This window comes from Arabidopsis lyrata (assembly GCF_000004255.2).
Source record: "Arabidopsis lyrata subsp. lyrata unplaced genomic scaffold ARALYscaffold_4, whole genome shotgun sequence".
Taxonomy (NCBI): Eukaryota; Viridiplantae; Streptophyta; class Magnoliopsida; order Brassicales; family Brassicaceae; genus Arabidopsis; species Arabidopsis lyrata.
The window spans coordinates 16,355,950-16,381,617 of NW_003302552.1; the positions used below are offsets into that span (position 1 = coordinate 16,355,950).

General features: G+C 34.1%; 9 protein-coding genes across 10 annotated transcripts; 3 read left to right on the forward strand and 6 right to left on the reverse strand.

Moving 5' to 3' along the window:
* Nucleotides 1-683: 683 nt before the first annotated feature.
* On the reverse strand, nucleotides 684-1,634 carry LOC9317408 (ribosomal protein S14, mitochondrial). Its single transcript, XM_021027548.1, has 2 exons — nucleotides 1,028-1,634; nucleotides 684-946 (listed from the first exon to the last, which is right to left on the reverse strand). Exon 1 carries the CDS (start codon nucleotides 1,543-1,545, stop codon nucleotides 1,051-1,053), a length of 495 nt encoding a protein of 164 aa, XP_020883207.1. The 5' UTR covers nucleotides 1,546-1,634; the 3' UTR covers nucleotides 684-946; nucleotides 1,028-1,050.
* Nucleotides 1,635-1,734: 100 nt separating this feature from the next.
* Nucleotides 1,735-3,187, reverse strand: LOC9317409. The gene is made up of 4 exons (XM_002881296.2): nucleotides 2,674-3,187; nucleotides 2,446-2,592; nucleotides 2,291-2,368; nucleotides 1,735-2,174 (listed from the first exon to the last, which is right to left on the reverse strand). The coding sequence occupies exons 1-4, from the start codon at nucleotides 3,076-3,078 to the stop codon at nucleotides 1,941-1,943; spliced, it is 864 nt and encodes a 287-aa protein (XP_002881342.2). The 5' UTR covers nucleotides 3,079-3,187; the 3' UTR covers nucleotides 1,735-1,940.
* Nucleotides 3,188-3,201: 14 nt separating this feature from the next.
* On the forward strand, nucleotides 3,202-5,495 carry LOC9317410. Its single transcript, XM_002879455.2, has 4 exons — nucleotides 3,202-4,178; nucleotides 4,711-4,851; nucleotides 4,966-5,049; nucleotides 5,161-5,495. Exons 1-4 carry the CDS (start codon nucleotides 3,639-3,641, stop codon nucleotides 5,266-5,268), a joined length of 873 nt encoding a protein of 290 aa, XP_002879501.1. The 5' UTR covers nucleotides 3,202-3,638; the 3' UTR covers nucleotides 5,269-5,495.
* A 3,153-nt stretch (nucleotides 5,496-8,648) lies between these two features.
* On the forward strand, nucleotides 8,649-11,314 carry LOC9315569 (gibberellin 2-beta-dioxygenase 3). The gene is made up of 3 exons (XM_002879456.2): nucleotides 8,649-9,360; nucleotides 9,884-10,223; nucleotides 10,772-11,314. The coding sequence occupies exons 1-3, from the start codon at nucleotides 8,960-8,962 to the stop codon at nucleotides 11,036-11,038; spliced, it is 1,008 nt and encodes a 335-aa protein (XP_002879502.1). The 5' UTR covers nucleotides 8,649-8,959; the 3' UTR covers nucleotides 11,039-11,314.
* Nucleotides 11,315-12,854: 1,540 nt separating this feature from the next.
* LOC9315570 (katanin p60 ATPase-containing subunit A-like 2) lies at nucleotides 12,855-15,535 on the forward strand. Of its 2 annotated transcripts, none has more exons than XM_021027134.1 (11): nucleotides 12,855-13,010; nucleotides 13,273-13,407; nucleotides 13,518-13,564; nucleotides 13,728-13,793; nucleotides 13,872-13,979; nucleotides 14,056-14,122; nucleotides 14,313-14,397; nucleotides 14,506-14,669; nucleotides 14,753-14,854; nucleotides 14,942-15,164; nucleotides 15,254-15,535. In XM_021027134.1, the coding sequence occupies exons 1-11, from the start codon at nucleotides 12,969-12,971 to the stop codon at nucleotides 15,385-15,387; spliced, it is 1,173 nt and encodes a 390-aa protein (XP_020882793.1). In that variant the 5' UTR covers nucleotides 12,855-12,968; the 3' UTR covers nucleotides 15,388-15,535. The 2 variants fall into 2 exon arrangements, with proteins under 2 accessions (XP_020882793.1, XP_020882794.1); XM_021027135.1 differs by having other exon boundaries at nucleotides 12,880-13,010; nucleotides 13,300-13,407.
* Nucleotides 15,536-15,630: 95 nt separating this feature from the next.
* On the reverse strand, nucleotides 15,631-17,362 carry LOC9315571 (rRNA-processing protein UTP23 homolog). Its single transcript, XM_021027136.1, has 6 exons — nucleotides 17,083-17,362; nucleotides 16,912-16,992; nucleotides 16,477-16,597; nucleotides 16,090-16,368; nucleotides 15,883-15,981; nucleotides 15,631-15,787 (listed from the first exon to the last, which is right to left on the reverse strand). The coding sequence occupies exons 1-6, from the start codon at nucleotides 17,271-17,273 to the stop codon at nucleotides 15,701-15,703; spliced, it is 858 nt and encodes a 285-aa protein (XP_020882795.1). The 5' UTR covers nucleotides 17,274-17,362; the 3' UTR covers nucleotides 15,631-15,700.
* A 99-nt stretch (nucleotides 17,363-17,461) lies between these two features.
* LOC9317411 lies at nucleotides 17,462-19,471 on the reverse strand. Its single transcript, XM_002881298.2, has 5 exons — nucleotides 19,361-19,471; nucleotides 18,924-19,111; nucleotides 18,676-18,838; nucleotides 18,506-18,566; nucleotides 17,462-18,021 (listed from the first exon to the last, which is right to left on the reverse strand). Exons 1-4 carry the CDS (start codon nucleotides 19,436-19,438, stop codon nucleotides 18,507-18,509), a joined length of 489 nt encoding a protein of 162 aa, XP_002881344.2. The 5' UTR covers nucleotides 19,439-19,471; the 3' UTR covers nucleotides 17,462-18,021; nucleotide 18,506.
* A 471-nt stretch (nucleotides 19,472-19,942) lies between these two features.
* LOC9317412 lies at nucleotides 19,943-20,517 on the reverse strand. The gene has a single exon (XM_002881299.2). The coding sequence runs from the start codon at nucleotides 20,356-20,358 to the stop codon at nucleotides 20,113-20,115; it is 246 nt and encodes an 81-aa protein (XP_002881345.1). The 5' UTR covers nucleotides 20,359-20,517; the 3' UTR covers nucleotides 19,943-20,112.
* A 192-nt stretch (nucleotides 20,518-20,709) lies between these two features.
* LOC9317413 (pyruvate dehydrogenase E1 component subunit beta-3, chloroplastic) lies at nucleotides 20,710-23,712 on the reverse strand. Its single transcript, XM_021027133.1, has 5 exons — nucleotides 23,358-23,712; nucleotides 23,170-23,270; nucleotides 23,035-23,078; nucleotides 21,258-21,893; nucleotides 20,710-21,183 (listed from the first exon to the last, which is right to left on the reverse strand). Exons 1-5 carry the CDS (start codon nucleotides 23,467-23,469, stop codon nucleotides 20,847-20,849), a joined length of 1,230 nt encoding a protein of 409 aa, XP_020882792.1. The 5' UTR covers nucleotides 23,470-23,712; the 3' UTR covers nucleotides 20,710-20,846.
* Nucleotides 23,713-25,668: the final 1,956 nt, after the last annotated feature.

Sequence of the window (25,668 nt, forward strand, 5' to 3'; positions counted from 1 at the left end):
TTTTTTAGAGATGGAGGAAAGGGACATCTTTTAGATATTTGAAGAAAATGGCTGGTTTAAGTAGATTCAGAGACACTCAAATGTAATGGTGAATGAGTGTTTCAAGAAGGTGAAAAACAAAGCTCAAGTACCCAAGATATATTAGGTTACATTAACATTATCACTAGATGTTGCTAAAAACATACTGTTTCTTTGCATAAATGTTTTCAGTCAAACCGTCAACCCTGACATGGATGCATATGTAAAGACGAAGAGAGACTGACGATTCTGTCAAAACCTTAAACCATATGGTTGATCATTGATGTTGTCTGTTTTCTCAATACTTGAACAGCTTAGATGCTGAGTGCTTTCACCTTACTATACAATACCTTGTCAATCTAAAGTGTTGTTTACTTGTAGCTAGATTTTGGTTGACCATCCCAAATGACACATTAGCATATAAATTTCATATGAAATTACTATGTTTTGGTGTTTTAGTTAAGTGAGTTTCCCCTCCTATTCAGCATTGTCCCTGACTTAGCGTAGGAAACTGGCTCAGAGTTACCACTAACTTCCTCAACATTATATAGTGCAATCTAAATTGCTCATACGCTTTAACCTTTTACTTAACAATGCATCAGACTCCAAGTCTATGGCCTTATGACTTGGTTTTAACATACTTAATTCAACCACAAGTGCGACAATAACTACAAAACCGAGATCATTAAAAAGAAGCAAGATTTGTGACTTTGTTTAACTTATTCAACGAGAATTGCTAGAATCCTGAGTAAGATAGTAAACAAAGAGAGCAACACTAGTGAAAAGCAAACTAAGTTTTGCAATGGTGTTAAAATGATTCCACCATCAAACAAACAGCTACTTTGGTAATTGTATTTACCACAAAATTCAGTAGCCGCAAAAGTTCTTTGTTTTCCTTGCTCCCATTTCTTCAGAATCATCTTCTTCCCTGAAACAAATCATCATTCATTCATCATCATCTAAGTAACTAACATACACATAACAATAAAGAGAATAAAAAAAAACTAACTTTGGATCAGTCACATAATGCAGCTACCAAGACGACTTCTTGATTCCCATCAAAGCACCTTTATTTGCTAATCCACGGAAAACGATTCGAGACACACGAAAAAGCTCCGTCACAGAACGAGATCGACCAGTGAACACACATCGGTTTCTGATACGCGCAAAGGCACTGTTTCTCGGTAATTTCGATAGCTTATAACGATTCTTGTCTCGCATCTCGCTGGGAAGATCTGGATCTTTGCAAAATGCTTTGTAGAGCTTTCTTCTCAGTTCGAATCTAGCCGCGAGCAATCTACGTCTGTGATCGGCACTGTTTCTCTTCACGCCTTGCTCTGTACCACTATGCTTCGGTCCCGATTTCATAAGCGTTGTTGTGAAATGTCTAGCTTGAATTTGACCGAGATTGTTCGGATGCTTCACCACAGATCGGGACAACAGCTCCGACGTAGAATGCGACGATTGAGTGAGAGAACGCTGGCAATAGGAAATTACGTTGAGCAGGACTCCTCGGAGACTCGCCATTGATTCGGGAAATCGGAGAAACGCCGCCGCGGAAATGGTTTTAGGGTTCTCTTTTGAGGAAGAAAGCAAATTTCAGATTCACAATCACTCGAGTAACAATGATTGGGCTTTATTTCACTTCTATTCGGCCCACTAAGAGCTCGTCTACTTTAATAGTAAGACTTATTTTTCTTTAACATATAGTGTGCATTGTGCCAATTTAGTTTTGATTTATTTATATGATACATTATTTCCTTTCTTGATCATATTTTTCAGCATACATATATTCAAATTTGTTTCAACATGAAAATATTAGATGTTTTTGGGTCTAGTTTGATGTATTGTTTCAAGAGTATCATTATTTATGTACCAAATCTTGAATAATAACACTATATATTTCTTGAAATTATTGAAGTTTATCTTCCATCGATCGTTTTATCTTTGATTAACTTCAATTTTCTTTTGTTGCCGTCTTCGATTTCTTGCTTGAGAGACTCCATAACTTTCTTGAACTCATCAAATGTGACTTGTTCAATCTCACATTCTTCTGAGCTTCCAGGCCATTGTAGACCAATTTGAATATCTCTGAACCTGTTGAATGTCTCCTCTACTTGCTTCATAGGATCACCTCGAAGGTAATGGATTATAGACTGAGAGATAAAACGACATTGACAATAAGCAAAACAAGACTTAACATTTTACCAAACAAAAAAGCAAAAAATCAGGAATTTAAGGATATATATATATATATATGTGTGTGACTTGCCTGATATAGAGGACGTCTTGCATCTGTTATGACTTCATCCTCTAAACACTTACATTTTGAAGCCTCTTCAATGTTTCCCTATTTAAAGAAATAAGTTATTTTAAAGATGGTGAAAACGTATCATGTATATAAAAATATGAAATTAGAGAGCAAACCAAGTAGATCAACATCTCCACAAGCAACATCTCAATCTCATAAGCCTCGTGACCTTTCCCTTCTTTTCTTGCTTTCTCCAGTGCTTTCTTCAATAGCTCCACTCCGTTTGCTTCTTTTCCACTCATTTCCATTTTCACAATGTCTCTCTGCATGAGGGAGATTACTTAGGAACCCAACGAAGTGCAATTTGACCCGAAAGAGCAAAAAAGTATTTGTATATGAACAACCTGAAGCAACCCAAAGTCAGGGTTTTCCTTGGAAAGCAATGCTTCAAATTCTATCTCAGCATTCGCAAGGGAAGAAGTATCAACGCGGTATGAGTGCAAATCAAGCAATCTCTGTAGTGCTAATTTTCCTCCTCGAATAGCTCCCATTGAAACAGATTTTGAGAGGGTTCTTTCATCTCTTCCTGAAGAAGCCTCCTTACCCATGTTTTTAGCATTACCATCTCTTCTTTGTTCTGAAACGCGTTTTCTGATATCCCGATGACTATTTTTATCGTCTTTCTTTCTCCACAAACCATGATTTATGTAGTTCCAAGCGACATATGCACCAGCAAGGAGGAAGACAGGTGCAAGTGCTGCTCCATACTTGGTCTTCATGCTGAACTTGTTCTTAGACTGATTCACCATATACTTGCCTAAATTATCTATTGGAATGACAAATATTAAAAAAAAAATCTTCTTGAAACTTTCTTTTATACACAAGGACAATCGGATTGCAAATGGAAGAGGAAAGCATTCAAGTTATTCTAATGTTAGTCTTGCATCATAGGTAAAGAAGTTATTATACTTTTACCGAGGAGACACACTGAACAAAGAATATTTCCAAGTTTCCAATACTCTAGAAAAGAATAATACTGTCTTAATCAAAGTAAAACCTACACTAATCTTCGAATTTTTCTTAAAATATTATAAAGCATTTGTCTTGTAATTCCGAAAAAGAAAGGACACCAAAACAGAAAATAAAATCGAGAAACCGTGACTATATATCCAAATCTTTGATGCCTTTTTCAAATTGAAGTTTCTTTTGTCTGAAGTAATAAATTGATGCTTTCCTTCACAAACCTAAAACTCTCAAATGTTCTATGCATGTGGAGAAACTAAAAATTTAAGAACCAATTCCTAACACAGAGATCAACCAATGCAATAAAAATCCAATTTTATTATCATTTTGACTCATAGGAAGAAAAATGGCTTCAACATTTCTTCTAGGCCATACTCAGAAACTCACACTTCCTTTTTCTAATTTCACTTCCACACATAAACCAACTCTTAGATCTCAAAGTCAAAACCCTTATATTGGCTTCCCCTCCAATGGCGGTCGAAGCGGCTGTTTGTTCATCAGATCACCAATCACGGTCGCCAAATCAAACAGCAAAAGTGATTATCACGATGATAAAAAGCTCTTTACGCCATTAAAAATGGCAGCAGGAGCATCCCTAGCACTAGCTTGTGCCTTAAGTATCTTCGGGTTTAAGATAAAGAATATGAGCTACACTGCTGCCGCAGCTGCCAATCCAAGCGCCGCCGACATGATCATATCCGGGAAGCCGACTTCAGCCGTATCCGCTACTTCCGGTATGTATCCTTTGCCAGCTAAGTTTGCATTGCGGTCTCTCTTTGAAGTAAGCTCAATGCTTGCTTCGGCTAAACCCATTCCTTCTCAAAGGCCATTTAATCTTCACAAGCTCCCTTCTTTGCCTTCAAAGGAAGATATTGATTCCATTAAGGTACAATCCGCAAACTTATAAATATTATTTCCAATATTTTAGTGTCACCTGAGTTCATGATCCTCTAGACCAAGACTAGCTAGGCGTGTTGAACCAATTCAAACGGCCGGATTATTCGGTTTTGTTTTTCTTATTACCCAAAAATTTAAGTTATAAAAATCTAATATAAAAAAATTGAAACCAAAACTACATTTATTTAATTATGTAGACTTCCTCTAATCTCAGTTCGGTCTTATCTTCATACTAAAGTGAAATTATGAAAATATGATGTAAGCTTTTACAATTTCGACGCGGTGATGTAAGCTTTTACAATTTCGACGCGGTCGGATGTAAGATGTTTACAAATTATAAAAATAAACTCAAAATGTTTTTTCAAAACAAAAAATTTGACACCAATACCATATTCAAGTTAAAATCTCATAGGATGCATGGAAATGTAGCGTGCTATATATACCCATAACATCAAATCATAAATTTAAATAAATAAAATAAAAAAACTAACTCAATGAATTTAAAATTGTGGGAAATATAGATGGAGGCGGTACGGAAGATGAAGGAAGGAAAATGTGAGGAGGCGGTGCAGCTCCTTCGTGACGCAAACATGCGATACAAAAACGAGCCTGAGGCCGACTTCAACGTGCAGATGGCTCTCGTTGAGATTTTAATATTGCTGGTATTTCTCATATAATCTTTTGTGCATGCAGCTGGTCTATAATTTAATCTCATATGTGTTAAAACAAAATTATTGTCTATGATTAATGGTTAGTTTATTTGGACGATATTCCAGGAAAGGTATCAAGAAGCTGCTGAGTATAGTTGTCTAAATGACGAGAATGCCCAGATTTCTGATGTTCGGATCCCTCTTTATAAGGTTCGTACGTGAACATAATAACATCCCTACATTTATTTCTTGATTAATATTAGTCGAAATTTTATCGACATGTTTTAGCTGTTGAAATTAATGTCGGTTTCAAAAGCACAGGCAATTATATACACGATGCTAGACAAAGATACTGAAGCCAAGCAGTGTTGGAAAGAGTTCAGAAAATCTATTGGTGAAGGATTTGACCCTTTCAGCTTCGAAGAATAATTAATACTTGTAGATCGATCTATTACCTAAAAATTATTGTCATCCCTAAAACATTTTTACCACCAGCAACTAGTGGTGAATAAATTAAAAAATGTTCGAATGTTAGAAAAAACTTCAATCATTCCTACGGATATTCTTCCATTGTTGCACTCGCTCACGTTGAATTTGATTTTATGCAATATCTTAAGTGACTAGTCACATGAATATTGTTCTATGTTTTTTTTTTTTTTTTTTACAAAAGGCTTATTCTTCTTTGTTGTTGGGCAATGTACTGCATGGTTTTTTTATCAAAAGATTGATATCTCTTTAGAAAGATTGTTTGAAGCTGGTAAAGATAACAACCAACTATATATATATGAATATATCAGAGTTGACCAAAAAGAACATAAAAATTGAACAGATGATTATGGTAAATGGTAACCAACAAGTTGAATAAATATTTAACATAATAATTATTAAAAATAATTTCTTTATTTAGTTTATAAATTTCATTTTAAATTAATGTTTTATATAAAATTTAAAATAAAATATAGTAAAAATTCAAATATTTTATTTAAAAATATATAAATTTCACTTGAAAGCATTTATTTATTTATTTTAGTATAAATAATAATTTAAAATAAAGTGATAGTATTATTTTAAATCAAAATTTTTGATAAAGGTTTTTTATATATAAATATATAATAAAAATATGGAAAATAGTTATACATAGAAATGTAAATATTATCATAAAAGTTATTTTAAAATTATTTAATAATTAAAAACGAATTTTATAATTTTGTTCCTCTTTGTTCTTCTGCAATTTTGGGTAGGAACAATTTTGTTCTTTAATATAGTGTTGACAAAAGAAAAAGAAAAAATAGACTAAAGGCATATGTCTATATCTTCGTATTCTTCAAATTTTATATGATATCTATAATCTTATTCCTATCTACGTTTTTTATATATGTTGAAATTAAAGTAAAATATATATAAAGTGCTATCCAACAACGTTTTAAATTAAAAATGTTTCACAAAGTTTGGGCTTGAATCGGTGAGGTGAGGTCCTTGAAAATGGTGAGCATTCAATCACCACCTAGAGAACAAGTTGGGCGAATTATATATATAGACATGATCAATCTCTTTGCTGTACAACAATATCTTTTAGATCATGGTTATAGATCCATTGTATAAAGCAAACTACGAACACCCGAAGATATATGCATTTCCGAGGTAAACGTATATATATAGTGTCACCGCCGAAAAGTAGATTCTAGCTGAAATATATTTATACGAAAATATTGAGTGATCTATGATTCGCATAACCTAATAATCCGACAGAAATATAGTCTCCATTTATAGAAAAAAAAAAAAAAAAGACAAAGCATGTTAATAATAGAAGAAACACGCATTCGTACGTTCCAAGTAGACGCGGAGAAGTAGGTTGAGCACAAAACAACATCACAACCACGTGACGTGTAGACGTTCAGTTTTTGACGACTCAGCGTGACTTCACACAATCACTCATCATTTTGCCACACGTGTTGATAGGGGTTTACTCCAAAATATCAAGGAAAAACAAATCGACGTCGACCGAATCTTATAAAACTAAACATAGGATATACAAATCGATCGATGTCGACCGAATCTTACAAAACTAATCATATGATATACAAATCTGACGTCGACTACAGTACCTCAAACTCTAAACAACATGTCAACAACAGTACTCTTAACGTTGTTACGTATATAAATGTGATGTCGTATTACTGGAGATTTATACGTACATGCAGTCCATATACATATATATACGTACTGCGCATGGGCAAACTCTACAAGAAAATAAAAATAAAAAAAAAAAGGAAAAAAGAGTTGAGATATGTGGATACTAGACCTACACCTCCACGAGTCAAATTAACATGATCACCTTTTCTACAAAATACTTTCTGTAATTTTGTTTTCTTTGTATTAATTCTGACCAACTAATCTTCTACGTCTAGCTAGTAGTGATACTTCTTCGTTTGAAATGAAATTCATTTTAAAGTAATTTTTACAAAATAGATGTCAACAACTTTTTTCGATGCTACTTTTGAGAACTCTCCTTTAAGTGTTTTATATTTTATAATAACAAATATTTTTTAAAAATAAACCTAATTGATATGATAACAAATTAAGTTTATGTTTTATAAAACATATATTTTCGTATGAATGTAGCCTAATGATTTATGTTTATGCTTTGAATGGTGACCAACCAAAAAAAAAAAAGAATGAGGAGACCATGTATTCATCTGCATTTCTCAAAAATTACACCATTTAAAAATATCATTTGCTACTTATGGATACCACATAATTTATTTCTGGGGAATTATGGAACAAAAGTATTCCTATCAAATATGGGGAGAAACAATAAATAAATAACATACAATTATAACATTTTGATCTAATAATAAGAATATGGTTTCCATAATATATTTCAAGAAAAGTAAATGATTATTATATTGGAAATTAATTTTTGGTAAATAACTCTAATAAAAAACTAAGAAGAAATATGTTCCAAAAATAATTTCAGATTCACATAAATATTATGATCTCTCTATTTAAATTAATTATTGATAACTAGTTAATTTCTTAAAGATGTATTTCTACATGAAACCAAATTTTAAAAGTTAAATTCAAATTTTAATATTGCTATTATGTATTTAATTTAAATTAATATTGAAAAGTGATATTAAAGATCTATATAATTCCATTAAAATTTATGTTCAATATAAAATTATTATGATATAATTACTTAGATTTTTACTCCATTTCTCTGTATTATACTTCCCATTCCATAAATATTTATTTAATTTCTCTTCATTCATCTTTCTCCCCATTTTTATTGTTAATGTTAGTGGTGTCATCACTTGAAGATCACTCGCATTCAAAGCATAAATTACCGGATTAAGATATATAAATTATTTATGATTACCAAATAAAAACCTAATAAAGTATGGAGCGAATAAAATTAAAAATGATAGAATCGTAACTAATCAAAGAATATATTATTTGTTAAGTAAAAAAGGAAATTAGAAAAGATATAGGGCCTGATTGGCAAGTGTTTTACAGTCTTTACAAAGCAAAAAAATTTCTAAAGATTTGAAATACATCCAATCAAGCTTTAGAAGCTTTGGCTTTCCTTTTTTTTCTCACATCCAAAATATTTCCTTAATTCACTTTTTTGGCTGTAGAAAGCCTTTTTTCCTAAAGCACATAATTTTCAACTTTCCAAAATTTTAAATTCTATAACCAAAATTCTACAACAATAAAATCTACAGCCACAACAAATAAACCTACAGTAATATTTCTACAGCAAAAAATGTAAAGCTACAACTGTTACCAATCAGGCCCATACTAAACTTTGTTTGTCCAAAAAATAGAAAGGAAAGATATATCAAACAAATTAAAAGAAATTCCATTACATTTCCAGTATATAATCCCCCTAAAAAAAATCTATAAAAGCAGTTACCAAATTGGAAAAATTAAAATAACCAAAAACAGAATAAAAAAATCAAAAGAAAAATGTGAACAAAAAATCCTCTTCCCTACAAGCCTACACACAACAAGCGACTATAAAATACTGCTAAGAAGACACCCTTTTCACCAAATTCACTCTCTTCGCAACAATCTTTATTCTTCAAAGTTTTGGTTTAATAGACCAAAAGAGTAGACCATGGTAATTGTCTTACAGCCAGCCACTTTTGATAGCAACCTCTATGTTAACCCAAAATGCAAACCGAGTCCGGTTTTAATCCCTGTTATAGACTTAACCGACTCAGACGCCAAAACCCAAATCGTCAAGGCATGTGAAGAGTTTGGGTTCTTCAAAGTCATCAACCATGAGGTCCGACCCGATCTTTTGTCCCAGTTGGAGCAAGAAGCCATCAAGTTCTTTGCTTCGCCTCACTCTCTCAAAGACAAGGCAAGTCCACCCGACCCGTTTGGATACGGTACTAAACGGATCGGACCCAATGGTGACGTAGGCTGGCTTGAGTATATTCTTCTTAATGCTAATCTTTGCCTTGAGTCTCACAAAACCACAGCCGTTTTCCGGCACACCCCTGCAATTTTCAGGTATGACAATATGAACCCAAAAAACTAAACGTTTCTTTCGTCTTTCACAAGTTGTTTTAAACAAAAACAGAGCAATATGATCTTGATCATTCTCTTTTTGTTTTCTTTTTCCGATATATTTAATGTTTACTAATTAGAAGATGAAAACATAATAAAAAAAAACTCGAAAACTATAGTTTTCTACGTCAATCATTTCCGGAAAACCCCATGAATTCAGAGTTACCATGTTTAACGGCGAGAAACATGGGATTGTCTGTTTTTTTCTCCGATGAATAAGGCTTAAATCAATCCAGAATTTGATCAATGATTTTTAAAAAGATTTCATACTTGGAAAATTTTCAGTTTATTCTACAAGAAATAACTCAAAAATCTAAAAACAATCTAAATTTAGTTTCAGTGTTGACATGTCCTTAAACCTTTAACCCAAAAGAAAAATGTCCTTTAACCGAAAATACAAAATAAAATAAAATAAAAACAGAGATCCCTGTTCTGTTCTTTAACAAACATATTTGAATTGTAACAGAGAGGCAGTGGAAGAGTACATGAAAGAAATGAAGAGAATGTCGAGCAAAGTTCTTGAAATGGTAGAGGAAGAGTTAAAGATAGAGCCAAAGGAGAAGCTGAGCCATTTGGTGAAAGTGAAGGAAAGTGATTCGTGTCTGAGGATGAACCATTACCCGGAGAAGGAAGAGACTCCGGCCAAGGGAGAGATTGGGTTCGGTGAACACACTGATCCACAGTTGATATCACTGCTCAGATCAAACGACACGAAGGGTTTTCAAATCTGTGTCAAAGATGGAACTTGGGTCGATGTTTCACCTGATCACTCCTCTTTCTTCGTTCTTGTCGGAGATACTCTTCAGGTACTCTTTCTGTTGCTGCTTCTTTTATTTCTTTATTTATCACAACTATTAAAAACCTTACTATTTATGAGATACCATTTAAAATTCTATAAACCAAAATATTTTGAAAATTGTTAGATTTATTGCAGTTTCAGAACTTTATGTAACTAATAATAACTTAAAGAATTTCAAACATTTTTTATTTGGTTAAAGATTTTTCTTTAACATTCTCTCTAATGCTTTGTTGAATATATGAAGATTATTTTCTAGATAAAAAATAATAAAAAATCATGTAGAATATAGGGTTTGGACTTCCATAGTTCCATTTAGTTATGGTGGGTCTAGAAACTGAAAATCTATCTATTGTACGATCATATATTACCCTCACGTGACAACTAGTAAAATCTTAATATGATGAGCATTCATGAGCATGAATCTAACGTTCTTTTTTTGTCCTCGCCTTTTGAAACATTATCAGTCACTTATTACCACTATATATAGATTATTGGGTCACAACACAAATTTATATGTCTAATAGTTTGTTGAGGGCTTTTTGACAATTAATGCAGGTGATGACAAACGGAAGATTCAAGAGTGTGAAACATAGAGTGGTCACTAATACAAAAAGGTCAAGAATATCGATGATCTACTTCGCAGGTCCTCCTTTAAGCGAGAAGATTGCACCATTGTCATGCCTTGTCCCAAAGCAAGATGATTGCCTTTATAATGAGTTTACTTGGTCTCAATACAAGTTATCTGCTTACAAGACTAAGCTTGGTGGCTATAGGCTTGGTCTCTTTGAGAGACCACCTCCATTTTCTTTATCCAGTGTTTGAGGCTATTATTATTTTTGGTTTTTGTAAGTCCCAACAAGAATAACAAGCTAGAGAAATAGATAAGCTTTTTATGCTTCTTATAATCAGGCCCATATAGGCCTAATTAGACATCTCTTAGGGATTTTCAAAATATTAGCTTGTGGGTCGAATATTATTTTGTAAGCCTTCAAATCCTCTTTTTAAGCCAAGTCCATTATCGAAGACGAACAAGTCGCAATCAGGAATCTGTGATAACAAGATTGGTAAAATTTCTGGAGTTGTTGTTATCACATTCGTAAAAGTAACAGGAAAAAAAAAAAAAAAAAAAAAAGAAGAAGAAGAAGAAGCATGTAGCAAGCACGTCTTAATTGTGTTCCCGGGTTCTATGGTTATTGATAGTTGGTCGTATTAATTAAAGCAAGCATGTAATCTTTGTGTTTTGTTTTCGTTGTGATTTGTTTTAAATAACACTTTTAACTGTATATCCCACAAACTAGTAGTAGAATTAGAATGCCTCGCCTTGTTAAGAAAACAATAAAACGATACTACAGTAGAACTTTTATAAATTAAATAATTAATACTCGATAAATTAATAAACACTATAAATTAATAAAATTGTCCGGTCCCAAGTCGGGCCAATGTAAAATTTGACAAAATTCGATAAGATAATAAAATAATATTTTTTTTAGAATTTCTATATAAATATATGGTCTCATTAATATCGTAAATTAATAATCATGTAAAAATATATATATATATATATATATTGTTATATTACAATATGCTTTTAGTTATTTTTTATTAAATTGAATATTCTTTAAAACATATGTCTGACTTTTATTGAATAAAAAAATTGGTCTATTGTAGTTTTAAATTATATTGGTGTAGTATACTCTATAACTGTAACATAAAATAGTCAAGATTTTCTGTAAATTTTTAATTTTTGAATATGCATCATTTTCATTACGATAGTCTTATAGCTGTTAAAATACAACAATATAGGTCACTAATCATAAATTTGAATTTACGTGTATCGTTTGTATAAATAAATTCATCTATAGTCTTTATATTTCTATTATCTAATTTATTTTTGATTTTTTTTTCTTTCAAACTATTAAAATTTTAAGTCCAAAACTACAAAATTCATTTCTTTCTAAATTTTTAAGAATTAAAACATATATCTTTATAAATTAACAAATATTAATTTATAAATAAATTAAAATCACTATAAATTAATAAAATATCACGGTCCCAATAATATTAATTTATAGAGGTTTTACTGTTTTTGTTTTTTGGAAATTCAATGTCACGTCAGCACCAAAGCCATGATGTTATCGATTTGTCACAAAAAAATTGTGTTGGGAACCAATATGGTTAATCAACGGTAAAATAAAGAAAAGTACAAATAAAGTTGAAATATTTGTCTACCATTTTTAAAGTGGACCAAAAATAAACGCCAGTTTTTTTTATAAAATAGTGTAAACTGTAAAGTAGAGTAATACTATTTGTTAACATCATACTCTGATCGGTGATTAGCCAGTTGAAATGAGAGTAAATTTTTTAATTTAATTTTATTTGTGGTAATCAGTCACGTGCAGTCTATATATACCGTGTAAACTTTTTGTAAAATATAGAAAAAATGTCAAAATAAAATCAAAACGGGAATTTTGTTTTTTGTAGTTTAAAATAGAAACGACATTTTATTGTGACGCCATAGAAAACAAGAATCTACGGATCTGATTTGGAAATGTGATTCCAAACTTTTAGAAATAATAATAATTACAGATTTTTTGCTAATTGTTGTCCAACTGTGTAGCACGTGCCTGTTGGTTGATGTATGTTGTATGCGAGAGAGAGAGAGAGAGAGAGTGTTCAACTCTCTCCATCCATCAGACATCTCTTTGTTTTCTTCGTCTTCTCTTCTTGAGCTTTGAGATCTATCACACAAAAGATGGCCACCGATGAGCCTTCTCAAACTCGCTGGAGCTTTCTGGTAAAACTCACTCACTCACTCTCTCTCTCACCTTCTCTATTATCACCTTACTTTAGTAGTTCAATGTCCCAAATCGAAGTCAAACTCTTCAATATCACAGCTTAGAGTTTTTGTCTTTTTTTTTTTCTTTTTTTCTGACACGAAAATGGTCACTTTCAATGACCCTATAGTGATCAACGAACCTGTTTCGATTTCTCTGAATTCAAAGCAATGAGTTTGGAGAATTGATCGATTTGTTCAAGAAAATCTATGTATTTATTAGGAGTTTAAAACGTTTTATGATGCCAAGTTTGGGAGGAAGAAGCTGCCTGAAGAAGACGAATCCAACAAGGACCAACCAGAAGATGGATCATCCAACGGTGATGTCAACACCAACTCTTCCCAAGTCACCAATCAGGTGATTTTGCCTTTTTGCCTTCCTGGAATCTTTGAAATGCTTCAAACAGTAAATGGTGTGTGTTCTTTGTCCTGAGATGATCAAAGTTATAAGATTTATGATGATTGCAGGATGGTAACACAGGCTTGGCCAATGGCAATGTGATTCGCGAGAAGCCGTAAGATCTATGCTTTCCTTTTGCTTTTTCTTCTTAGCTCTTTCTTCATAGTGAGGTTTTGTTTTAGTCTTGGTTCTGAGGAATGGTTAGCATTAGCTGATACATGACCAGAAAGATTCATGGAATGAAAAAAACTAAATGTCTCTTTAATGTTCTTCTGCAGGAAAAAGTCCATGTTTCCCCCATTTGAATCTGCGGAAACTCGTACTCTCGCTGAGAGTTTGAGTAGGTAAGTCATTGTGGCTACTGATACATTTTTGCTCTTGGCATAATGGTATTGTTGTTTTGATGAATTGGTGTGTTTCAGAGATATCATCCGTGGGAATCCAAATATCAAGTGGGAAAGCATCAAAGGGTTGGAGAACGCAAAAAAGTTGCTCAAAGAAGCTGTGGTGATGCCTATAAAATACCCCACGTATGTCATCTAAGCCATTCTTGCCAATGTAACTTTCAGTTTATATTGGTGTTTGAATCTCAACTTCTGATTTCAGGTACTTCAATGGTCTACTAACTCCATGGAAAGGAATTCTTCTTTTTGGTCCTCCTGGTACCGGAAAGGTGCGATGATTCTATCTCGAATGTGTTTTTACTTACGGAATTCTTACTCTCTCTTCAGTCTCCATAAGCTTGCATTCAAACTCATATACCTCACCAAACCATTAACCAATTTCTTGAGCCTACCCCAACAATTCTAGATCATGAAAAGTATATTTTCTTGTTGCATAACAGCCTTATTCGTCTTCTGCAGACTATGCTTGCAAAGGCTGTTGCTACAGAGTGCAATACAACATTCTTCAATATCTCAGCCTCATCTGTTGTTAGCAAATGGAGAGGTGAAATCTTCTTTACCTTTATTTATTTACTCTAACCATGAAATAAGATGCAGTCTTTTGGAGTAATAAAATTTTGGAATTTTGATCTTGTGTTTTGATGTTTTTCAGGTGATTCTGAGAAGTTGATAAGAGTTCTGTTCGATCTAGCTAGGCATCATGCACCTTCGACAATATTTCTTGATGAAATCGACGCGATCATAAGCCAACGTGGTGGTGAAGGCCGCAGTGAACATGAAGCTAGCAGGCGTCTAAAAACCGAGCTGCTCATTCAGGTAAAATACTCAAAACTTATCTGTCTCACAAAGTTCATTATATTTCCGGACCATCAGTAATAAACAGGTTCAAATTTTTGCAGATGGATGGATTACAGAAAACAAATGAGCTCGTATTTGTTTTAGCAGCAACAAATCTCCCCTGGGAACTAGATGCAGCTATGCTCCGGCGTTTAGAGAAACGAGTATCCTTTTTTTTACTCTTTTATTATAAAAAACTGCTTCTATCATGATTTCCCTTGGTTTTTGGCCTCAACTACTGAAACCATTAGATTCTTGTACCTTTACCGGACCCAGAAGCAAGAAGAGGAATGTTCGAGATGCTCTTGCCGTCACAACCAGGCGATGAGCCATTGCCTCATGATGTGCTGGTTGAGAAATCTGAGGGCTACTCTGGTTCAGACATTAGAATACTTTGTAAGGAAGCTGCGATGCAACCACTGAGACGCACGTTGGCTATTTTGGAAGACAGAGAAGATGTTGTGCCTGAAGATGGTAAAATCTCTCCAGAAAAGAATCCATCATTGACATAGTTTACCTTTAAAAACTGCAGAATCTTTGACATTATTAGTTTTGTATTGTAGAGCTGCCAAAAATTGGACCCATCCTACCAGAAGACATTGATCGAGCTCTGAGTAACACTCGACCATCGGCTCATCTGCACGCCCATCTTTACGACAAGTTCAATGATGATTATGGTAGCCAAATTCTTAAGTAAAATTGATGCTATATAATACATCTATGTCATCTAGAACTTGATCATTATTTGTATGGAAGCATTCACATTACGGATGCTCAGAGAACTTTTCTGTCTTAAATTATGAATAAATGCTCCTACTTGCTTGGGACTCAGTTTCAGGGTATTATTTTCATATTTTTGGGGAATTTTTTTTTTTTTTTAAAGTTGGCTTCTTCTTAGTCTTTACCAGATTTATAAATATGGGAGTCTCGGTTACACTGGTGACCAAAATTTTTGTATGCAGTAGAAAAAATAACGACTCAAGAAGTATTAAATATGAAACAACATCTTTTCACTCGCTTCTCTCCGGACCAGACTTTCCCTTTTTTGACCGTTTTCTTGACCTCTTTTTTGTATCGCTCTCGCCTTCTTTCTTTTCCTGGAGACCCAGAACAAAAATCGAATTTGTGTTAACAATGGAACATTTTACATTTTATTTGTAAAAACATACTGCAGCCAAATCTCTAATGTTACCTTTTGTGCACCAGAGTTAGAATCGGCTTTGGATTTGGATTGAAGTTTCTCTGAATTGTTCTCCTTCTTTTTCTTCATGCATGAAAGTGGGTTTGGACCCTGCAAAGTTTTCGGACAACAATGTTAGTTTCTTAATTGCTGAGGCACACAAGAAACAAAGAATCCTAATAAAGTTACGACTAACATTGTGAAGAGAGTGTCCATTACCTTGGCTCTATTTCGCTTGAATTGAGGTCTATCCTTCACACCAAGTCCATTTCTTGTAGAAACTACTCGAGGCATTCCCCATTCTTCATTTTCAATTGTTCCTTCTCCTCTATTAGAAGCTATGATTTTCGCAGTCCGTTTCACCAACAACTTTTTTTCTGTATCAGTCATAGTTAAGCGCTTATTTTCAGAGTCTTTGGCGGTCTGACGTTGGAAATCAGAAGGTTGATCGATCAGCAGTATGTTCCTTAAACCAAACACAAGAGGAACGATAGACTCCTGAAAGAGGAAACAACACACAGAGATTCACTGTATTAAAAACTCTGAAACCCTCACAAAAAAAATCCATCCTCTGATACAAAAAAACTCTGCTCATATCAAACTAACCTGCTGAAGCTTTCTCCTAAACTCCGCGTCCTGAGTACCAAGAAAGAAATGCTCAGAATTTTTCATACCTATCACCTCTGACAAACACTCATCTGCTGCTTTTGCCTCCTCGTGCTCACATCTAAATACTCAAATCGAAGCAAATCAATCACACATATATCATACAAAATTAAGGTCTGTCACATTAAAAAAACCTCAGTTTCTACACATTAACCTCATTATATTAGTTACACATATCAATTTCATATACATTATACAAAATCAAGCCTTAGAACTTAGAAAAATCCTCACTTTCTATACATTAAGCTCATCATAGATGAAATACAAAACTCAGCTCCGTGCCTTATGAATCAAATTAGAAATTTCCACAATCTACTAATTAATCTCACACCAAATCCTAAGAGACCAAAAGATAATGAAAAAAGAGAAGCTTACGTTGCTGTACTAAGCATCTGAGCAGCTTCCAGAGATTCCGCAAAATCTTTCCCCAATTTCTCCAACTCCGCAATCACACATCTATATAACAGCTCCAACGAAAAGCATGATTAGAAATTTGGTAAATTGATTTGAAACTCGTGAGAGAGAAGATGCTAAAGAGATAGAAACCTGGTGGTGAAGAGCTTGACGGGACCTCCGAGGAGTTCAGAGATAGCAGTGTCGGCGGGAGTGATCTCATTAGAAACAAGATGGTGGACGAAAGTGCCGTCGCAAAGGACTTTGTAGGGTTGTCGGAATCCATAACAGACCGTGAAGAATCTCACGGTTCTCCTGTTTTTCTTCTGCCTCTTCACTCTCATCTTCTCCTTCTCTCTACACTGCGATTTTTCAGAGCGCGAAGACGACGCTGGAATTAGGGTTTTAGTTTTTTTTTTTTTCGGTGGAGAGATAAACCGCCGATTTCGGGAGAGAAAACGTTTATTGGTTTGGAAAATTCGGTTTTTATTGGTTTGCTAGGTTCGGTTTGGTGAAATTGCCATCGTCATAAAATAATATAAAAAACAATTACTTGATTTTTTGGGGAGATTGATATGATAAGCAAAAACAAATAATTGGAAAACTAACTTATGTGGGAACTATTTTTGATTTTGTCCTAGATTTTGAACTGTTGCTAAGGTAAATATCTCAACTGAATTATCTCTTTATAAAGTTCATGTTATAAATAATTACTTTATTTTATGGTGTATATAAATATAGACAAAAGAGAGATTTGCTTATTACTTCTCTTGTAATTTAAGTAATGAAATTGTGTGTTACAACGATCGAATTCGATCCTTTATATATAAGGAGAAAAGTAAATCACTGTGTGTATAGTGACGGTGGACTCCACATAAATTACGTAACATTTATCATGTGTGTGCATATATTTTGACTTTGAATTTTGTAACAGTTCAATATATTTTGCAAAAATATTGGAGGCTAATAGGATTCTTCACTCGACCGCCAACTTGAACATTTAGCTAGAGAATCAAACAACTTGTTAGTTGTCATGAATCCAGTACTCTTGCATCCGAAGGTTCTACCGTGATAAACTACGGTTCCAGGTATCTGCATTTTAGCTGAGCTGGTTATCATTTGAAATTCCATTAGGAAAAACCGCAATGGTTGTTCACCAAATACAAACCAGAGTTCGTATTTTTTGTTTGTGGTAACTTTGTGCCCCAGAAAATAGCATGTTTATCTTTGTAGACCACTAAACTTTGATCCTCTCTGCCATTTCCACGAAATGAGACTAAAACACTCTTTTATGGCTAAAATGATCCAACAGTGTTCTCCAATGACTAGTTCACATTGATTAGACTAATTAAGATATGGTTTCTCTGAGAAGAGTATAATGAAGCTGTAGACAAAATGGAAAACATGTTTTCAAAGTACAGTTTGCCAATTAATTCTTAATTTGATCAGTTATATAGACCTAGAATCTCACAACTAATCATCATGCCCAAGATAATATGATATAGTTATCTCATATAAGCCTTTCCTATGTAATTCCCACAACCGTATTCATATACTTTTACATCTCTCTTCATACCTTAATTTGTGTTCTGCAGATAACTGTTCTTCTCATAAATTTCCTCGAACGTTGAGTTAAGCTGAGAAATCCAAAGATGATCAAACCTCACAATGCTACAAATCATTACTTAATCCAAAACAAGACACTGGCTTATATATAATTCACATTTAAAGTGTTCATATACATACCTCTTTGATTCGGTTTCTCAGGTTCTCGATTTGTAACCGGTTCTCTAATCTAAACCTCTCAACATTTTGCATAAACTCATTCATCTCTGAACATTTCACCTTGTAATACTTGTCCCTTTCTTCGTCTAACTCTCTCAGCTCTTCAACCTCACTCTTCAGGCTCCTATCCTCCAATACCATTCAACATAAAAACCAATCAATATCGATATCATAACAATCACCAAACCAAGAATCAAGAATGATCTAACCTCAACTGTTGTATAGAGCCGTGATATTTGGAATCGAGATCTTCGATGCTAGATCTGAGAATTGTGATCTTGAGGTTTTGTGCAGCGATTTTCTGGTCTAGCATCAAACATCTGCGTTCTATGGATTGTATACTTGTGTGCTTCGATGCTAAAATCTGTGATTTGTTCACTTGTAACTCTTTCTCCGCCTACTCAAACATTTGAATCAAGCAAATCCAGAAAACGATCAACAATTTGAATCCAGAGATCGAGAATTGATGATCTGTTTGATTGATTCGTTGGAAAACTTGATTTAGAATCGAATAAAATCAACCAGAGATCTCGATTAACACAGGAATGTAGCGATTCTCGAATTTTCACACTAGCGAGATTGAAAACTCGATGATTCAATGGAACGAAGAGAAGATAGGATTCTAAATTGATGGATTGTTTGGTACCTGGAGAAGATCGAGTCGTTGGTTTCTGGTGAACTCCATTTGATCGAGTCTCTCCTTGAAAGCTGAAGAAAGCGCCATTGCTAGAGAGAAGAGAGAGCGAATTTGAATTTTGAATTTGGAGATTGGAATTAAGTCACTTGAGCGGAGTCGAGTATATTATTATATTATAGGCAGGTATTATTTAAGAAGGCCCATCACGTTTAGAGTCCGATACTAATAAGCCCATTAAGCTTTTTCAAACGAATTGATTGATTAGAAAGGCATAACTGATTTGCAGTGTCCAAGTTCATCATAATTCTAACCATTTTGTAGTAATCTCCCAAGTTTTTAATCACTTGAAACAAATTAATTGAACCATTGCAATCGATTCAGAGCATCCAAGTTCTTCGTTTTCGAGTACACAGTGTCCAAAACTGCTCGGCTGCCTACCACTAGAACAACCAGCTAAAACTTAGAACTTCATAGATAAGCAAAATTAGAAGGCATGGTTGGTGTAAGAAGAGAAGAAATACACAATTTGTCTCCAAAATGAGAACCTTAATCATATATGGATAGAATGAAGAAAAAAAAAAAAATCATATATGGATAGAACTCGACTTGTTTCTCAATTATAACTTTGCAATAAGAAAAAGAAGACACAAGCATTCAATTAAATGAGCAGGAATCAACTGAAATTGCAATCTTTTTAGAAAACGAGCGAGGTTTACACAAGGATGGCAAATGAGGTAAATACAAACAAAACTCAAGATCGATCAGACTGATTTGATCGCGGTGGAGGGATCAGGATCGGAGTTATCGGGAGGAAGATTTGGGATGAGAGGAGCATGAAGATCGGAAGATGTGTCGACGTCTTGGTCGTCGGGATCGTAATCAGGATTGAGAGATCTGTCGATGGCTTCACGACCTGTCTCCAGGCAAGGCTTACAAGCTAACTCTATCGTTATCCATCCCAATATAATTCCGGCTATTGCTATCACCGCACTTGTTATCGCCGCCATTGAGATCTTTCTCTCTTTCTCTCTCTCTTTCTCTGATGCCTCCGACTCTGTACCACCTCTTAGCTTGACTCTTCCCGTTCCCCTCAATTATGGAGGAGATTGAGAAAATGTCAATTATGCCCTTTTCTTTTGAGTATATTCTTTTTCGTCGGCAAGAATTATGAATTAGCTAATCACAATTTTGTTACCTTAATGATTGTATTTTTTATTGATTTATATTCTGATTAAATTGATGTAATGAGTAAGTGATGAAAACGTTGTTACAATTTGATATTGTCAAATAATAATGTTTCAGAAGGTTATTGGTTTATGTTCAAATTGTAACGAACTCATTTTCAGAAGAAAGTAATGTATGTGAATATGGAAATTATCTATAGAAAACTTAAAATATTCAAACAGAAAAAATTCAGAGTTTCATTTCACAACCACTTTCCATCCAAGACAAACAAAGAAAAACAATAGTAAAACGTTAAAAGGGTAAAAATAAATTACTGGCAGAGTTGTTCGACGGCAGTGACAATCTGAGCTGGCTGAACAACCGTCCATTCCTCCAATGTGCCGGCATAAGGAGTTGGAACATCTTGAGAAGACAAACACATCACCGGAGCATCTAAATAATCATGAAAGTTCTCGTTTATTGCAGCCGTCAAGCTGGCTCCGATTCCTCCCGTTCTCATACATTCCTCCACAATCAAAACCCGGTGCGTCTTCTTCACTGAGTTTCCAATGGTGTAGAGATCGAACGGCTTCAACGACCTAATGTCGATAACCTCTGGATCATACCCTTTGTTCACCAGCGTCTTTGCAGCCTGCATTACATGGTACCTGGTTCAAGTACTCTGTTAGTTCTGGTTTGTTTGAATTTCAATGAAGAAGAGATTTTGGTTGTGATTTAGTACCTCATCCTTGAATACGTCAGTATCGTGATGTGTTCACCGGGTCTGACCATTTCCGCTTCTTCCAGATTACAGATGTATTCTTCATCCGGAATAGTCTCCTTGAGGTTATAGAGTAGAACATGTTCAAACAGAATCACAGGATTCTCGCTTCTTATCGCTGCTTTCATCAATCCTTTAGCGTTGTAAGGTGTTGAGCAAGCCACCATCTGGATCCCAGGAATTGACTGGAAGTAAGACTCGAGACGCTGGGAATGCTCGGCTCCTAGCTGCCGGCCCACACCTCCAGGCCCACGGATTACAACCGGGATAGTGAATTGACCACCGGATGTGTAGTGAAGCATACCACAGTTGTTGGATATCTGGTTGAAGGCTAAGAGTAGAAAGCCCATGTTCATACCTTCGATGACGGGTCTTAGTCCTGTCATGGCGGCTCCAATGCCCATACCGGTGAAGGCGTTTTCACAGATTGGAGTGTCCAGAACCCTGAGATCGCCGAACTTATCAGCTAGCCCTTTGGTTACTTTGTATGAGCCTCCGTAATGGCCTACGTCTTCACCCATGACACATACATGTGGATCTCTGTCCATCTCTTCTTCTAGACCTTCTTGAAGAGCCTCGAAAAGCAATAGCTCATGTCTGCAAAAGTTAAATTTAGTTATGCATATGCTGTGGCAGTAGGCATAAACCTTACATGGAAGTAGGTTTTATCATACAAAGACAAGAGCAAGATATGTGCTACTTGGAACAATGGACCCAGAAGTGAAAATGCACAAGCTTGAATTCTTAGGCTTTGAGGATGCAGAAACAAATTATATGTAACGTTACTAATTAAACACAAGCTCAAATTGCAGGATTTTTTGAAGACGTTCGTAGATATGTTTTACGTGGAAATTGTTCATTTTGTATGCTAATACATCAGAACTTGAAAATCAATGTGTTCATGAGGGAGGTAACTAAAAGCTTCCACCTAAGTGATCTTAAGATAGATTCTTCCTCTAATCATTTACCATGATAAATCATTTTAGATGGAAAAATAACTGGAAACACAGCTTTGCAATCACAAATTAAATTTACTTATGCTTACGCTGTGGCAAAAAGCATAAACGTTACAAGGAAGAAGGTTTTATCATACAAAGACAAGAGCAAGAAATGTGCTACTTGGAAAAATGGACCCAGAAGTGAAAATGCACAAGCTTGAATTCTTAGGCTTTGAGGATGCAGAAACAAATTATATGTAACGTTACTAATTAAACACAAGCTCAAATTGCAGGATTTTTTGAAGACGTTCGTAGATATGTTTTACGTGGAAATTGTTCATTTTGTATGCTAATACATCAGAACTTGAAAATCAATGTGTTCATGAGGGAGGTAACTAAAAGCTTCCACCTAAGTGATCTTAAGATAGATTCTTCCTCTAATCATTTACCATGATAAATCATTTTAGATGGAAAACACAGCTTTGCAATCACATTTAAAATTCCCAGTTATCCATTTGACAACTGCCACTTCTAAAGAGCCCAAGTAAGGCTCTATTCAGCAGAGATTCTAACCTAATCTAGAATCAGCCCGGATCTAACACCACCACTCTAAAATGATGAATAGAGGAAGGTTTTTCAAACAGTATCATAGATCTAATGCACTATAGATGAGCCATAACAGTTAATTACCAAACAAGAGAAACCTTTTTCTCCCAATTAACATCCATGATTATGATCAAGAGTTCAAAATTACTAAATCAATGCATGAAACCATTAACATAAGTAGTTAAGTAACATACCCAGGCTTTGATGAAGTAGAGCTCGCAGCAGTGTCCGCCTTCGCCTACAGAAATCGAAAACCCCATCAAAGATCCATTCTAGATTCTTAAGACCCCCAACACAGAAAGAAAAAAAAACCAAGATTAAACACATACCGCAACAGCATTTGGTATCAACGGCTCAGAGCGACGAACTATGAGGCTAGAACCAAAGCTTTTACTATCAGATCCGGCAACAACGTATCTCTTGCTCCTCACTGCATCAAAAACCCCATAAAATTCCCAAATTCAAAACAGATCATTCCCCAAATTCGAAACCGAAACCAAAAAAAAAGGAGGCGAACCTGAAAGAGATGAGCGAGAAGGAACTACGAGTTTGCTGGGATCAATAGAGTTAAACGGCGAGAGAGCCGTTGCAGCTCCAGCTCCAGCTCCTTGGAGTAGTATCGCAGACATTTTTCCGAGAAAACCAGAGAGAGGAAATCAATCGTGACAACTGTTATTATGTATGCATATATAAACAAAAATGGTGATAGATAGAACAGAGAAGAAGAGTGGAGAAGAGCGGAGAAATCGAAGAAAAAAAGCGTGATTTCGTATCCCAGCTTGGCGATTTTGATAAATCCGGTTTATTCCGGTATATAATTGCTCTAATCTGCGTATTGTTTGGATTTGGTAGTTCACCTGAACCAACTAAATTGCAGACATGATCGACAGCCCAAAAATGCTCGGCCCAATTAGTAATTCTGTAAACGCTTTATGCTCATAATTCTACCACCAATTTATATAATCCAAAATCATTTTTCCTACACTTTTCTTTTTTGGTAAATTTTTATTGCAACAAACAAGTAATTTTCAAAATGAAATGCTTCTAAAGTTGAATTTTAGATGATAAAGGGAAGGTTTAGAATTGAAGAAATTTGAAGAGCAAATAACAAAACAAAAAACAGAGGAGCACGAGTTACTTAAGGTCATGTGCTGAACCAAAGTTGGAGGAGTTTGTTGTAGTTGTAATTTTATGAAATGTTTCGTTAAGTACCTTTGGTGAAAAACAATTTAATTCAAAGACGTTTTTTTTTTTAAGATAGCACCAATTACATGTGCTCATTAGTTATTTCAATTCCATAATTTTGAGATCTTATAAATGATTCTTGTTTGAAATCCAAACATTGAATAATTGGCATTTCCCACGTGGATATCTAACCTTCTATGTCGGTATCTGGCCGAATCATGTTAACAATCTAAACTAATTATCAAGTGAAACACGTGGTTGACAAAACAAAAATCACCTAAATCACGTGATGGCAAGTATTTTATTCTTTCCATTTTAAAATAGGGAGACTCACAAAAATGCCCCTTTTTTAATACCCCTTTTCAAAAATGCCTCCTTTGACTGTTCATTTTTAAAAATACCCCTTTTTATGTACAAAATGACTAAATTACCCTTCTTTTAATAAAAGATATCACAAATATATAAGGAAATATAACAAAATTAGGTCCACAAAATACAAAATATTTTTTGGCGGGAAAAGTGATCCCGTAATTTTTCCCGCCAAAACACTTGTAAAAACTTGTAAAAACCTTTAAAATACCTTGTAAAATTTTCCCGTAAAACTTTTTCCCGCCAAAAAATTTTCCCGCCAAAAAATTTTTTTTGCGGGAAAAGTGATTCCGCAATTTTTTTGGCGTTAAATTTTTGGCGGGAAAATTTTTCCCGCCAAAAATTTACAAGGGATTTTAAAGGTTTTTTACAAGGTATTTATAAGGTTTTACAATGTATTTTAAAAAGGTTTTACAACGTATGTCAAGGTATTTATAAGATATTATAAGATTTTACAAGCTATTTTATAACGGTTTTTACAAGTTATAAGGTTTTACAAGTTTTTTATAAAGTTTTACAAGTTATAAATACCTTATAAAACCTTATAAGTACCTTGTAAAACCTTTTAAAATACATTGTAAAACCTTACGAAACACTTGTAAATACTCTGTAAAACCTTTAAAATACCTTGTAAATTTTTCCCGCCAATAATTTTCCCGCCAAAAAAATTTTGCAAAAAAAATTGCGGAATCACTTTTCCCGCAAAAAATTTTTTTGGCGGGAAAATTTTTTGGCGGGAAAAATTTTTACGGGAAAATTTTACAAGGTTTTTTAAAGGTTTTTACAAGTGTTTTGGCGGGAAAATTGCGGGATCATTTTTCCCGCCAAAAAATATTTTGTATTTTGTGGACCTAATTTTGTTTCAAATAAGGGTAAAATAGTCATTAAAAATTAAAAGAGGGCAAACTTAAAAATGGACTCTCAAAGGGGGCATTTTTGAAAAGGGGTATTGAAAAAGGGGCATTTTTAACAATTTCTCTTTAAAATATAAAGCGTTTTAGCTAAAAGAACACCGATAAAAAAAATTTACTTTTTAAAAGTTCAACCAATCATAAAAGAGTGCATATTAAAAATAATCATAAAATGTTAAAATAATATATAATTTGCATAGAAATTTGAAAACAACTTATATTTTGAAACAAAAAAGTTACTCCAAACGTTTTATATTTTGAAACGGAGAGAGTATTAAATAATGCAATGATGTATAGATTATTACCGACTTTACATTTTTACAATAATTAAAATACTCCACCTAAAAAAAAGGAAGGAAATGA